This window comes from Diplotaxodon limnothrissa, linkage group LG18, assembly GCF_057381915.1.
Source record: "Diplotaxodon limnothrissa isolate DT_005_m linkage group LG18, D_limnothrissa_male_GT1.1, whole genome shotgun sequence".
Classification (NCBI taxonomy): Eukaryota; Metazoa; Chordata; class Actinopteri; order Cichliformes; family Cichlidae; genus Diplotaxodon; species Diplotaxodon limnothrissa.
The window spans coordinates 39719929-39736410 of record NC_140613.1 but is presented as its reverse complement, the minus strand read 5'-3'; the positions used below and the strand labels follow the sequence as shown (position 1 = coordinate 39736410).

Here is a 16482-nt window from a genome sequence, read left to right as displayed (position 1 = left end):
AGCAGGAACACGGATTCTGCACAAAGACGTAAACACAAAGCGCGGACCCGCCGACGCATCAGAATCAGTGAGACGTCGCCTTTCTCACCCGACGGCGCGGACAGCTCACCGATTCTGATCCGTTGGCGGGTCCACGCTTTGTGTTTACGTCCTTTTTGCACTGATTCAAAAGCTGCAGGTTTAATCTCTCTCCAAACAATATTGACTAAACCAGCAGCAAAAGAAGATCCAAACTATGCTTCACATTTTGCTTCACGTAAACATCATCATGAATTCCCTCTGACTTTTCCTGTTTTGCTTCCACCAGGATAAAATCACACTTCATGCACAGCTCTCTCTCTTGCTCTCTCTGTACTTCAAGAACAGTTTCCCGTCTAAAAATCTGTTTTCTGCATTATTCACTTGCTTATTACGCACAAGTCTACCGTTGTTTACAGCGCTGTGGGCCGCTGTGTTTTCCTTTTACTTACTTCCAAAAAGAAAGTCTCATTTCTGCCGCTCAATAGGCTTCTGAACAAATTTAAACTTTTTAAAATTATGCAAAATTGCAAAACGCTCAGCTGTGTCTCTAAAACCTCTGTAACTTTGCTCTGCTTCACTTCAGCAGCATCAGATAATGTTCATATGTTGATTAATGGTTTTCTTTCGTTTTTGATCTACTGCAGAATATTCTTAAGATCAGCTGCTATAAAATCCCAGGCCAGGAAAATCTCCTTCATGTTTTTCCTGTGTTTTATCCTCAGTTACTTTGACACAAAGGCATCTGCTGTGATGCTCACACCTTGGATAAAGTCTCACAAGTGTCAGCTGTCTTTTTATAGACAAAAAATATGGAAATGTACTGATGCGTGATCAGAATTATAATATTTCTGACTGTCTGAGTCAAAATTTCCCCGAATCGAATCGAATGAAATCGTGGATCAAATCGATTCGGGACCTTGTGAATCGGAATTGAATTGGTTCTAGAGATCAGTGACGATACCCAGCCCTAATTTAATGAATCTGAGCATTTTTTTATTGTATAATTTGAATCTTTAAGTTAAAGAGTGCAGAGAAGAAAACACACAAGAGTGAGAAAACAAAGCTTTATCTTGCGCTTCTTGATCTTTTTTATAACACTTTTTTTTTGCAGCATTAAACCTTCCAACTTGCTTTCCCTGAGTTGCCTTCCTTTCATGGGAGAACATTGTGAGTTAATGATAGCGTGAACAAATTGTGCTGTGACTGTGGCCAGACTACAGACATTAATTGGTGCATTATGTGAGAATGAACCTCCTAATGAAGCACTAGTTTGACCGTACGCTCCTGAGGCCATTCCTTCTGAGGAAGGCTTTGTCATGCCATGTGCTAAATGGCTACAAATCCCAGCTCTCCTTTGAAGACTAATATGCAATGCAGGAACTAAAAACTAATTACAGTGCATTGCTGTCTTTACTGTAGTACTATCTGAATGACCTATGCATATTTACTTTGTATTATTACAGGAAGTAGCGTATTGTAGTTTAGTCACAACGCTGTCAACAGCATAATTACAATTTTGTGTTGGTAATAGTAAACTTTTGACCATAAAAATGCAATGTGAGAGCAGCTAGTGCAAGTGAGGCAATGATATTGCATATGTGTCTCCCTCTGTGAATGCTCCACTGTGAGGATGTGCAAGAGAGAAAGAGTGCACTCATGGGAAAGCGGTGTATCACTGCTGGCATTTTGTTTGGTGCATAATGTGCTACGATTCAACTTCCCTTGTTTTGCCAGCAAATTTATGCAGATGAGGTGGATCTGAACTTTTCTTCTGAGATTTGCATAATCTTCCTCACATACCTCAGGGTTCCACTGTTGAAGTAGTAAAGTGATGAAATGACCATCAGTCACTTAAAATGCTTTTCCAGACTCATCCCTCTCTCTGATCACTTTTAAGGTCATTGTCACTGCCACTGGCATTTGTCTGGACAGCTAAAGAACTGGATTCACCAGAGGTTTAGTTATTTAAACTTTGCTAAGGCTGCAAACTTATATGTGACATCCTGGATTTGTTTATAGGGAGAAAGTTCTTTCAAATCAAGTATATGCACTGCCAACTTTTCATGTCATTTTAGGCCATGATTGGGATTACTGTACTTTAGACATGATGCAAGGTTTCAAGTTCTCAACAGGATGTGATGAAAGAGCTATTGCTGCATGAGTTTTGGAAAAAATAAACTCCCAATAGTGGTTAACGTTCATTTAAGCTTAACTTTATTTATTTGTTTGATTGAAACGAAGACAGCTGGGCACTTGGGCATGTCATACCAGGCTCTAATCACAACACTGACAATTTCTTCATGCAAGGCTGCACAGTCAACAAGCAGAAATGTTATATATTCATATTCTTAACTTTAATATTGACAGGTGTTTCTAGCCACCCACCAAGTGTGAGTCCAGAAACTATTTTCTCTGCACCAGCTCCCAGGCAAATGTTATGCTTATCATAACAGCTGCCAGACTGAATCAAATCTGTACAGTTAGAGACCATGAAATCAAAACAATAAGCTGCCACGTTAAAGTAACTGAAAGGTTTATTCATAGTTGTTTATGCACTTAATATACTTATAATGGGTTTAATACACCAATATATGTAAACCATGCAGATTACATGTTAGTCTGGACTTCTTTAAGTTGCTTGAAGACGTTTCACCTCTCATCCGAGAAGCTTGGAACGTCTTCAAGCAACTTAAAGAAGTCCAGACGCTTTTCTTTGCAAGCTCCTTTGACTACGATGACCTGGATGACTGAGAACCTTCACAGACATTACATGTTAGTGTTTTTTCTGCCATCATTTTAAAGTCATAACAATAAGAGATCAAAAGGTCTGAGGCTCTTATGAGGCATTTGACACTGACTGAATACAGAAGGGTGATGTCTCTTGAATTTATCAGTGATATTCAACAGCAATCTGAAAATAGTGTTGCTGGTTACAGAAAGCCCAGCGTGGTCCAACCTAATTTGCTTAATTAAGGACATGTCCCAAATGTAACGTTCTAGCACCATTTAATAATTACCACATTCATCTTTCAGATTTCACTGAATTAAATGTGAACAAACACGACCGCAACTGAGAATACTGATAGCGTCTCCTGACATCCATGTTGCATTTAATGAGTCACTAGATTGTATTTGGTGGAAAACACTGACTTTCTTTACAGTCCCAAACCTTGGAATGCCCGGGGTGTGTGATCTTCTTACCCCAGGCTGTCTGTCTGCAGAAGTGTGAAGAAAAAAAATACAAATACTTTGTTACTCTACTTTGGTAGAATTTTCAGGCATCTGTACTTCACTTCAGTATTTGTTTTCTGATAACTTTTTATTGCTACTCTTCACATTTTTTGCACAAATTTCCAATATTTGTAATTTCTATTCCTTACATTTTCAAAACAGGCTTGTTTCTTTAAGCCAAACACATTTGACACCCCGGCTTTATTTTACATCACTGTAAATCTTAAAAAAAAAATCAACCAGATTTGGATTTAAATGGAGGGAACAAGAACACGTAAAAGACACTCCTATATCCTCCATCACCAGTGCTTTTTATTTAGTGCAGGATAAGCAGCTCACCACACTGTTGTGAATTTACAGTAAAGCACTGTGTTGGACTGGCCAACGGTGGCTGTGGTGCTCATGGTCATTTAAGTTATATCATGTCACGGATTGCCGGGGCAAGCCGTGTGGAATTGTAGAAAGGGACCAAAAGGCGGCAGCTCTGGTGCAGGTGAGTGTTTATTCACAGAGGTGGGTAAGTACAAACAACAGTGGCGACAAAACATGAAACTGGAAACCTAAACTGGGTAAACTAATAAGACAAACCAGAAACGAGGATGCAGGGAGGTCCGGAGAAATACATACGGGAAGACGCAGGGAGACCGAGGGGAAACAACACAGACGAACCAGCAATTACTATGACAGAAGACACAACTTAAATACACTCAGAGAACACAGGGCCAAAGGCCAAAAGACAAAAAGAAAAACAAAACACGAGACCCAACCCAAGAAAACCAATGAAACGAAACACACCACAGCCCAAGAAAAACGGAGTCCAAAACAGAAAAGTTCAGGGGGCCGACAGCACAGGAGTCCAAAACAGTTCGGGGGGCCGACCGTGCGGACGGCAACGGCGGCGACGTGGACACGGTTCGGGGGGCCGACCGTGCGGACGGCAACGGCGGCGACGTGGACACGGTCCGGGGGCCGGCCGCGCGGAAGGCAACGGCGGCGACGTGGACACGGTCCGGGGGCCGGCCGCGCGGAAGGCAACGGCGGCGACAAGGGAGACGGAGCAGGTCCGGGGGCCGGCCGCGCGGAAGGCAACGGCGGCGACTCAGGCGATGGCGGTCCGGACCTCCTGATGATGATGATGATGATGATGATGATGCTGCTGCAGCAGGTGGCTGAACGGGCCGCTCGGACCCTCCAGCCGACGAGGAAGGCTGCTGGACGGGCTCCTCGGGCCCTCCAGCGGACGAGGCAGGGGGCTGGACAGGCTCCTCGGGCCCTCCAGCGGACGAGGCAGGGGGCTGGACGGGCCCCTCGGGCCCTCCAGCGGACGAGGCAGGGGGCTGGACGGGCCCCTCGGGCCCTCCAGCGGAGGCAGGAGACGAAGGCCGGAGCGGTCCCTCGGACCCTCCAGCGGAGACTAGAGACGAAGGCCGGAGCGGTCCCTCGGACCCTCCAGCGGAGACTAGAGATGAAGACCGGAGCGGTCCTACGGACCCTCCAGCAGAAGTCATCACTAAGCCAGCAGTCATGGAGGCCACTAGCTGACACAAAGGCGACTGGCAATGCACTGAGCACTGGCTCTGCCCAGGCAACGCTGACATGGTGCAGTTCTCAGGTGGCTGCTTAAACTTCAGGGGTCCAGAATTAGCTGGGGACTGAGACCTAGCCTCTGGGGAAGCCCCGGAGCGGCAAACTGTGCCAATGGCGGTTAAACTATGAAAAGCACCTTGAGTTGAAATTAGACTCTCTCCCTGCATGGAGTGAATGAGTGAAACTGGTAATACTGGAGCTACTGGGGCCTGCGCTACAGGCGGCACTGGAGCTACTGGGGCCTGCGCTACAGGGGACACTGGAGCTACTGGGGCCTGCGCTACAGGGGACACTGGAGCTACTGGGGCCTGCGCTACAGGGGACACCGGAGACTGAACTGAGGGGGGCACCGGAGACTGAACTGAGGGGGGCACCGGAGACTGAACTGAGGGGGGCACCGGAGACTGAACTGAGGGGGGCACCGGAGACTGAACTGAGGGGGGCACCGGAGACTGAGAAATACATACGGGAAGACGCAGGGAGACCGAGGGGAAACAACACAGACGAACCAGCAATTACTATGACAGAAGACACAACTTAAATACACTCAGAGAACACAGGGAGATTACATACAGGTGGGAACACAGCTGGGAGTGATCACGTGACGAGAGTAGGGAGACAAACTGAAACACTCACATAAGACGCAGACCTTCACAATAAAACAGGAAACACATACACGCAATGACATAACACACCAACTTAACACAGACTGGGGGACACAGAACATAGGAACATGAACCATGAAACAGAAGAGTATAAACACCCAAGGTAACCAAAACCACAGAATACTAATAAACTAAACAAACACGGAGTCGCAGACTCCGGATCATGACATATCAACTGATGAATTTGAATTTCAGCTGATGGTTCTAAAATTTATTAAACCTTTATACCAACTCTATATTGTCTGGTGTAAAAACAGTATAAAGTGAACTGTCAGGGGACTGAATAGAAATCTGCTAAGATAGCTGTGAAACATCTGCTTACAGCTTGTTGTAAACCTCAGAGCCACAGCAGCACATGTGAGCTGACGCCAGCCTGGACACAAAGAAAAATGACTCGAGTTTACGATAGAAGTTATCTTGAGCTTTAATTCTTTTCCAAACGCCGGCCCACTGCAGCTGATTTTACGGTTCCCCACCATCCCACTTTAACCCTGACTATCCCGTGAATATTTGCTTTTTTGCATGACTCCTACATCTGTACTCACGTTGGGGCTTTTGAATATTTCTCAGTGTAGCTCATCCCCAAAAAGAACCGGCCCAATGAGCTGGATGACTTCCGACCGGTGGCACTGACGTCACATCTTATGAAGACTCTAGAGCGGCTCTTCCTCAACCTCCTCCGACCACAGGTACAACATGCCCAGGACCCACTACAGTTTGCATACAAGGCGGGTGTCGGAGTGGAGGATGCCATCCTGTACCTCCTACACAGAGCCCACTCACACCTGGATGGGGGAAAAGGCACGGTCAGGATCCTGTTTCTTGACTTTTCCAGTGCCTTTAATACCATCCGGCCCTGTATGCTTCAGGAAAAACTGAACAGGATGGAGGTGGACCCCTGCCTGGTCGCTTGGATCTCCGACTACCTCACCGACAGACCACAGTACGTCAGGCTGAAGGACATCACGTCTGACACTGTGGTCAGCAGCACAGGAGCACCACAGGGAACTGTGCTGTCCCCTCTTCTCTTCACCCTGTACACCTCTGACTTCTGCTACAACTCTGAATTATGCCACATTCAGAAGTTTGCAGACGACACAGCCATCATGGGGTGTATCTGGGATGATCAGGAAGAGGAGTACAGAAGTCTGGTGAGGAACTTTGTCGCATGGAGTCACACAAACCACCTGCAACTCAACACCTCAAAGACTAAGGAACTGGTTGTGGACTTCGGGAGGTCCAGAGAAGGTCCACTGCCGGTTCAGATAGAGGGGGAGGAGGTGGAGGTGGTCAACAAGTACAAGTACCTCGGGCTGTGGGTGGACAATAAACTGGACTGGTCATGCAACACAGAGCACCTGTATAAAAAAGCCCAAAGCCGACTGTACTTCCTCAGGAGGCTGAGGTCTTTTAACATCTGCAGGAAGCTCCTGAGGATGTTTTACCAGTTGGTGGTTGCTGGAGTACTTTTCTATGCTGTGGTGTGCTGGGGGAGCAGCACAGCAAAGAAGGACTCATCCAGGCTGGAGAAACTGATCAGGAGGGCTAGCTCTGTGGTCGGCATGAAGCTGGACACTCTGGTGACAGTGGCAGAGAAAAGGACATTAAAGAAACTGATGGACATTATGGACAATGCCAGGCATCCTCTGCACACGGCCATTAACAACCAGAAGAGTCTGTTCAGTGACAGGTTGCTTCTCCCAAAGACAAGAACTAACAGACTTAAAAACTCCTTTGTCCCACACGCCATCAAACTGTTTAACTCCTCTCTGGAGGGGAGAGGGAGGGGAGACAGGAGGACAAAGGAGGGGGGAACAACTAAGCTGTAGTGCCTCTTCACCTCACTGTGCAATACTTTTGTAAATAGTCAACAGTGCAATAGACTCAATACTTGAAATGTGCAATTCACTTGTATTTTTATTTCTATTTATCCCCTTTGTATATTTTTTATTTATATATATATATATATATATATATATATATATATATATATATATATATATATATATATATATATATATATATATATAATATTCTGTAACTCTGTAACTTCTGTCGGTGCTGTGCTTTTTTGGAAATCGAATTTCCCAGAGGAACCCACCCGAGGGATTAATAAAGTTCTATCTAATCTAATCATATATAAATATATCTTTATTTTGTCACAGATTTGCACATTATCTATAACAAATTCCTAAACTTTTGACCATTCAGAGTACTTTACTTTATTCCTACATTCACACATTCATACACCAGACTGTTTCTTATACATACAGTGTTAACACGCCACAACAAGTGTTACTTTGTCTGTGATCTTTATGACGTTGGCCAATAGGATCACATTATAGATAAGAATAGATCAGACGTTTCTTTTTTTGTGACCTGCGGAGACCTTTTTTTAACATATAATGGTCAAGACAATCTCACAATGAAAGACAGCAAGTCATGATTTTCCAGGGACCATTGTGCAATAAGTAGGCTCTCTCTCTGTAGTCACTTCAGAAATGTATGACTGTAACCTTAAATGTTCCTGTCATTATATTTAGCAGTATATTCTAGTCAGTTGCCTGTAATTCCACATCATGCTAAAATGCTCGAGCATGTAATCACTTTTTCATGTATTTATAATTTCAGGGAGTTCAGCCACTGGAAGGTGAACAGCCTGGCTACGGAGAAGAGAGATTTCCTCAAATCTCCATTGCCCTTAGCACCAGAGTTCCTACGCAACCTGCGGTTACTGGGCCGACGACCAACCCTGCAGCAAATCAATGAAAACCTCATCAAGAAGTACGGGACCCACTTCTTGGTTACTGCCACCCTGGGAGGTAAGGGAGGACTGCAGGTGACACACTCTCCTTTATTCTCGGGTTAGGAAGTGTCGGGACACGCCAGAAATAGAGAAACCGTTCGTTTTAGGTCTCGGAGGATGTTGCCTGTGTTAGTGTAGCTCCAGGAGTCTAGCTGTCCTTTTATACCAAGAAAGAGTCTCACGTTTTAAGTAGAAATAGCAACAATGCTTACATCTTGCACTTGCAGCACTCAACAATGCTTGTCTCCCTCAGAGGTAATTTTCCACTCATTGTTCCCTCTGATGAACATTAGAGCCTCGCAGAGCAGAAGAGGGATTAAAATGACCTGTTTCATACCCCCGTGTTTCTTCATTGGATTTCTTTTTTGCCTCAATCCCCAAGGAGAGAAGTAACTCACAAAACAGATCGGCAGCAGCATCGATCGTGTGAGGGTCACAAAAACAAGAGTGAGACCTGTGTAGTGTTCAAGATGACAACCTAGTGATATTGATAAATACCTAATCTCAGTCATCAACTAGTATAGTGCAGATATACAAGTACATTTGCAAGGAGTGATAGTGAGTCTAGGCATATGTAAGGACCCGGTCAGGATTTACAATCCTAGGTTACTCAGATCATTCAGCCACATAAAATATGCTATGAATATATGAAATTGGAGATTTTACGATGATATAATTAGTCTAAAACTTAACGTCTAGTGCATCATATTTGAAAAACCAACATAAATTGCACAATACATTTTTCAGCAATAAATTGAAAACAAACAAAAAAACTTCAAATGTGCAAATTAATAATTAATTTCATTACTTTTGAAAAAAATTGTCAGAAGGTTCAGTTTCAATTATTTCACGGTTCAGGCTTGAAATGTTTAATACCAAAATTACCCAAACACAGTTCACATAGCAGACAAATCCGGTTCTCTCACAGGAACAGTCTCCTAACAGCTGCTCTGATATTCACGTCTGCAGACGCCTAACTTTAATGCCACTCATCACTGAATGTATGCACTGGAGCAGTTTCAGAGATGGAGCCGGGGTGAATGCAGTGTCACACTGATAGTGTCTATGTGTAATTAACAGCCTCGACTAAATGGGCAGATCCATTCTGCATACTGATTACTGTAGCAGAGTGAAAACGCATGAAATATCTGGTTTTTGTTCTCTTTTCCTCTGCTGTGGTTACATCTAGGTGTATTTTGTTAAACAGTTGAGTGAAAGTGAAAGAGTGAAAAACTGATTCATTCCCCCCCCCCCCCCAAAAAAAAGCCACTCAGCCTCAGAAAGGTACCTTTTACATTAATAAAATGAATTGCCTTACACTTTGTGAACAAAAGTACTTTTTGGCTGTAGTTGTGACCTTGCACTTTGCAATAGAAACTCAAATGAAAAGGTGGCGGTAAATATAAACACCCTGCGCTTCCCAAATAACTGAACACCCATGAATTTCAGATCAGAGTTAGTCTCTCTGTGTTTCTCTGAATGGCTTTAAAGCCTCTTGGCGCTCATCCATAAATAATGGTGTGTTTTGTTGAAGACCAAGAAAATGTGGCTTTTCTAAGCAAATCTTATGCTTAGCAAGACACTTTTGGAGTGGCGGCTTTGCTAAAGATCACACTTAAGCTCCCATTCAGATTCAATTTAGGGAGGTTGGGAATAAAGTGTTCCCTGTAGTGTCCGGTAATTGAACTTATCACTCTGAAAGTTTTAGAGAAATTACAGTAAGAGCTGTCTGCAATTTATTTGGACATTACACGGGCAAATAAAAAGGTGTTTGGTGCATTTACAGTAAGAGAATCCTGCCTCGTGATTTGTTAAAAAGTTTCCCACATCAGTAGCTGCTGGCATTGCTGAGAAATACTTGCTCACGCTTTATATTGCTTACATGTTTTAGCTTGCACGAGATAAATGCCACGTTCGCCTTTCATAATTTCAAACGATTGGTGTCTGGGGAAGGAATACAACCTCCTCTCTTGCCTGTGTCCAATTTTAGTGGCAATGGTTCTGTTGCTGCCAATCCAAATGATACAGTACCTGCACCTCAGCAGACAAACCACAAAACCTGAAGGCCTTTCCAAAGAAATGTCAAACTCAAAGATTGTCACTCCAGTTTTTCCAAATATAACGTACGCGCTCTTCTTCATTTGGCTTTTTATCCACGTTAAAGAGGATTCAGAAAGAAACAAATGATTTTCTCAATGAAAACTGTTCATCACAGAGTGCTCTGTAAAATAATTATCATCGATCCACAGGAGAAGAGTCTCTGACCATTTTCCTGGACAAGCAGAAGCTGAATAAGAAGTCCGAAGGCAACAGCAACAGCTCAGTAGTGTCTTTGGAGCTGCTCCATCAGCTGGCCGCTTCCTACTTCACAGATCGAGAGAGCACCCTGAGGCGACTGCACCACCTCCAGATTGCCACCTCTGCTATTAAGGTACTGTTCACATTCACACAGCAAATGCACCTGGAGCACATGCTCAGATGTATAGTCTTTGATTTACTAAGAAATTAGTTTTCAGTATAAACCATGTATATGCAAATGTGTGTTTCTGAGTGTTTGCAATTCTCTAGATTCAAAAAGAGTTACGGAAAAAAAAGACACACAAATTAACACTCCTATAAAACTGTCCCTTTAAAATGCATTGCTCCATGCTCCACCTAAAATAAATGGCTCTAACAAGCAATCTTTTTTTAAAGCATATTTTCAAGGTGCGTCGTTGCTCAAAAGCTGGCAAGAGATGAAAGCAAGTGCACAACATTTTTCAAATGTAGCAAGCTGGTTTAAAAGGACAGTGCATGTGCTATAACCCACAGAGGCACCAGAGCATGGCAAATGGCAAGTTTCTCCAAAGTCCCGATGTGAAAAGCAGCACAGTCTCAGTGTGGGTGCATGCATCTGGATCACACAAGGGTTAAAAACACAATTATCATTTCTTTTCAAATAAAGCTGTTTGATTTTAGCAACGAAGTGGCTGCGACTGTCAAACTTGAAGCGATTTTAACACACTCTTACAGCCAAGTTCATTTTATTTACCTGCACACTCAACACTTGATGTGATGAGTCGTCACTTAGCCAAAATCCACCTCTGGGCTTGTGCAAGCTCTTTAATTGCGACGAGGCTCAGTTTTGTTGAAAACACTCAAAAACACAGTCAAATAAATCCTATTATCTCCTCTCTGCCTGGTTTTACCTTCCCAAATCCCCTCCCTTCCAGACTGGAAGCAAAGCTTAACCGAGCAATGCATTTTTCACATCAGAACAAATCTGTTGGCTTTCACTTGATGACAGCAGGTGTGTGGGTGGGTGGACCATGCCTTCATGCTTTAACTTAAATATGAAATCTGATTGAAATGAGTAATTGCAAAGTGTCAGCCTTGTGCGTACCTTGTGTGAGGTGGCTCCTTTCCAAGCACAGTCGCCGAAAACACGGCATGCAGAGGTGAGATTGGCTCTCAGACCTTTTTTGGCTGCCAACAGTCTCTTTAAAACAGACCCTGAAGTACTTGATTGCTCTCCCAAAAAGCCTTGAATGGTTGTGCACAAGAACCGGGCAACACAAAGGACTCCTGGACTTATTGCAAATAGCTTTTACTGGGAGAGAGAAAAGTTTGATTAGTATGAGGGCATGAAATGGAATTTTAATGAATGAGAAAAGTTTGTTTAGCTAAAGGCAATCTCAATGAAAGCAGCATCAAAACAAACTTCCCTACAATGCAGGCTTGGTCAAAAAAGAAAAAAAAAAGATAACCTCTGCGTGCCTACAGCTTTTATGCTTATTGACACGGTTTATCCCAGCAAACCGTCACTTTAGAACGTGAGCAAAATCAAAACAAAGGAATTTTCTTGCTTACTTAAGTATGCAAAGTATGAGCGCTGCATCTCACCACTGCAGAAAAGGCTGCTAAGCTTGAATTAATTATGAACTGAAATCTTTGCTCAGCGTGATCCTTTTGTGCTGGGGGAGGCTAAGTGACTGGCGCACTGAAACAATCCGTCAGCTTCTGCAAAGAAGTCCACAATGGCAGATAAATAAATTAGTAGCGACCATTTAGATCTGTTTTCCACATCAGTGAGTCTGCCTTCAGTCCATCCAGTGATATTCTGTGAAGAACGCGTCCAGAACCCAACTGCTTCTCATGCATATTGAACTGCATTCCTACAGTCACGTATCAGTCATGTATACAGCCAGCTTAGTGTATTTGGTCTGATTCAACAAAATCATTAATGCAATATTTGGAGTTTCAGAAGAATCGATATGTAGTCAAATATTTGCCGAGCGGTATTATTAAAGTAAAAACAAAGTTTGAGCTCTATCTCTGAAATCAGGTCCTTAGTTACCATGTTGTCTCTTGATGCTTGCTCAATCATCCAGGTAAGTAAATCTCCAGAAGTTGATTCTGTTCATCTGGACGTAGCGTAGCATAATTAAATTTAAGGGACTGACCTCCCAGCCCATTGTTTCTTCACTGGGCTGGTTTCAGTCATTATGCAAATGTACTGTTTATACGATCTGGGGAAACCTGCAGTCAGCTGAGACTGAAGAAGTCACTTGGATGAGTGACGAAATGTTTCTCCCACAAAACGCTACGTCCAGATGAACAGAATCAACTTTTGGAGATGTTGCCTCTTGGCTCTGCTTTTGTAAAGGAGAGTGTGAATGCTCTAATCCAAGTGTTAACGACCAAGTGGACATCAGCTAAAAATATAGTGGTTTAATTTGAGTGATGTAAGTAGGTCATAGCGGTGGCATCTCTGTGGCTGGAAAATAAGTCAACATGGGAGTGCCAAAACTGCAGTTTTGCTAATGGCAACTTGAAGCTAACTTTAGAGATGACTGCCATCAGCATCAACTCTTTGGATGGGCTTCAGGGGTCCAGGCCCACCCAGTAAAGTCTCACTAAAGTAAGTTACACTAATTCACGCAATTTGCCCATATCGATTCAATTAAATATATATTTATTGAATTCATTATTATTTGATCAACAGTAGTTCTGCAGCAGTCGTAATGACGAGCATGACAGAGGATGACACTGAGTGGATGGGCCTGTGCAGGTCAAACTCTGGGAAGTACCTGTCATATCTCTTTGAAACTAAAAAGAGGTTGTTTGAAAGTATGACCCTACTTGTAATTGCAAAACACAAAAACTGCCTCAGCCGCCTGAGATTTTGGAGTATTTTGAAATAAATAGCAAAGTGACTAAGGTGAATGTCCCCTTGTCAAAGCTGGTTGCCCGTCGAGCTCATATGGTTTGTTGTCAATCATGACTCCCATGAAGAATTGTTGAAGTCTTGTAGTAAAAAAAAAAAAAAAAAAAAAAAGCTAAATTATTAGCTAAATCGTCCCTTCATAGCAATTATACAGAGTTGAACTTATTTCTTAACTTTTTTGTCAAGGTTCAAAGTTAATATTGTGACTGTTATTATTGAAAGATGTACTAAAACAGGCAATTATGTGATAAATAACATGGTTTCCTAATATGGTCACTTCTGGCTCAAGTAGAACAATGGGGCAGTCGGTAAAATGCTAATGTTGAGGGTTTCAAATGTGAAACCAGAGACCAGTATGTGATGTAATGGTGTCTGTTGGGAGTGTGTAAGCACTCAGTTTGAAACTACAGCCCACTATACCCAGTTTGGTGTATGCAGTATGAGTAATATTCTGTGAGCTGAGTTAAGTTTAGTTGTACATAATTCCACAAAGGGAAAGCTTCAAAAAATGTTATTCTTAACAACTTTTGATCATAACTCATTAAACAGCTATTAGATTAGTGTTCCTGGGCGTGTGAGGTAATAGACACAGAAAGTCAAGAAGTGTTAGCTTGAGTAACACCCACTGTCAGCTGCAGTGGGCACACCACTGACTCTTCAGACTCTTTCAAAAAGTACAAAGCCCCCCCCACGGCCAACCTCAGAGAGTTCAGCTTTTTTTGTGAGAGGGAAAGCACTGGGATGGGGTAACATTAAAATTGGAAGAGCTAGATGCAACAGCTCAACATAAGAGGAGACCAGTGTGGCCCTGAAGGTATATCAGTGAAGAGACAAACCAAGCTCAAAAGACTCCAGCTGACAGGAAAACTCGAATAAAACTACATTTGAAATGCTGCTGATCTCATGTGGAAAAAGATGGAAATGTAAATTTTACTATCCGACAAGCCCATATAAAAACTGTATGTAACTGTTTTTAATTAACAGGCTAAAATGTTCAACTTGAATGCCTTTCTCTAAACATCCACGATGTAATTACTTTCTTGAAGTTACACATAAAAATAAGCCTCATTTAGCATTAACTTTGCTGTAGTTCTGCACCTGAAAATGTCTCCATATATCCCTGGAATATCTTTATGACTTCTGAATGAAGGAATTCTTCAAATGAAGCCTCGCTTTCACTGTAGGTCAACTTGGAAATGCCCAACCTGGTCCCTTTCACTCAAAGATTTTCACCCTGGGGTGAAGTTGAATTGTTAATTGCTCGACAAATCTGTCATCTCATTAATCTGTTCATTTTCTGCTGCGTATTTGGAATCTGCGCAAACCAGCAGCTTCCCAGTCCCATTTCCAGTCCTCATGACCCCAGGGTCATCCCAGCTTAACATGTTTAGGAAATCTGAATAGAGCAGTGTGCAGGTAACATTATCATAAAGCCTCAAATGCCACAACGTTCTTTCAATCCATCCATGTCATCTGCCATCCACAGTCAAAAATATGAATCCTTGCACTTCCATTTAGAATCACTAGGATCACTTCTGCAGTGGGATACCACTACATCAGAAATTTCCAGAAATATATTACCTGCTGAGCCAGAATTACTTTGGAACAGAAATGTCTGACACAGTCGTTTCTGTGTCAAGAGGCTAATGAGGCTAAATTACACCACAGTCAGCTAAGAACCACCAAGACAACCTATGAAACTGCAGTTAGCAAGCAGTCATGAGCATCTCTAAGCTCTTTTTATCGGCTAACCTACTCTCCAGGTGTCAGCCAAATAAAATAAACCCGGCTTATTGGGCAGTAAAAGTGTGTTAAACCTCTTAAAGTTTAGCCGTTACAGCTGCTTCTTTCTTTTCCTTTAGACTGATACTAGCGGGAAACGCAGCAAGAAAATAGATTTTTTTTTCTATTGCAGAGTACCAGTGTAACAAAACCCAAAATAGAGACTGAAGTGCCAACTTGAATATATAGCAAGGATGTTGTTGCTGCGTGGATTTGTGCTCTGCATGAAACAAGAATCAAGATTATTGCATCCTAACACGCCCTGACAGTAAGCTGAGTCATTGTCCAGGTATTAGCCAGTTTGTCAAAAGTTTATTGCTTGAATTATTAAACATCATTTGATGTGATTAACTCAAAAGAGATCAGAATAGTAAGGAATAAGCAAGATAGCACATTTTGACACACTGAAAATTTTAAATTGGGATTTAATTACTGGCTACCCGTACCCCGATAGATGCACAACAACACCCCTGTAAGCAGTTCTGAAAAGGCAAGCTCATGTGGAATGAGTAATAACTGATGGCAGCCTGTCATTTATTTAAGAAATATCACTGTATTAGTGTTATGTAACCGTTTACCTTCACTCGGTCAAACTCCAGGCATGGAAACATGAATTTAGCGAACAAGAGAGGGAGTCAGCTTCTGAATGATAACCCACCCAGCAGTAGGAAGACCAGGTAGCCATGGTAATGCCAGATCTAAAGCTAAAGCTTCAAACAGTTTGGAAATGATAGCCACAGTCACAGAGAAGAGTTAATCTGTTTTGCTTGCTTCATGTAAACTGTGTGGGAACACAGAAATAGCGCCTTTTCCGCTGGAGTCAGAAAACACAGAAGATTCACCGATCAAAAGCACACATAACAAGTGAGGCTGAAAGTCTGCTAAAGAAAAACAGGTTACAGTGCCTTTAGAGTCTGTTGGCTAAAACTTAGCTCACATTTTCATCAAAAGACTGAAAACTAAACAAGCTGTCAAAACAAAAACGGATATAGAGTGTTGTGCATATAGATAAAAAAAAATCTGCAGTGGGTGTTCATCTTCATGAAAATTCAGAATTTAACTTTGCATTCAAGTGAAAATCATCTAAAAAAGTATAAACACACATACCAACTAGTTTACCTGCTGATAAGGGACTAGAGCAGCTTTTCTTCTAGACTGAAAGGCAACTTCAAACAGCCAGTGTT

General features: G+C 42.5%; 1 protein-coding gene across 1 annotated transcript in view; it reads left to right on the top strand.

Moving 5' to 3' along the window:
* brinp2 (bone morphogenetic protein/retinoic acid inducible neural-specific 2) overlaps nt 1–16482 on the top strand; it is a 278121-nt gene that overhangs the window by 137754 nt on the left and 123885 nt on the right. Inside the window, exons 3-4 of the mRNA XM_085376930.1 lie at nt 8136–8326; nt 10560–10741. Coding sequence (XP_085233056.1) covers nt 8136–8326; nt 10560–10741 — 373 coding nt within the window. The remainder of the gene's footprint in view (nt 1–8135; nt 8327–10559; nt 10742–16482) is intronic.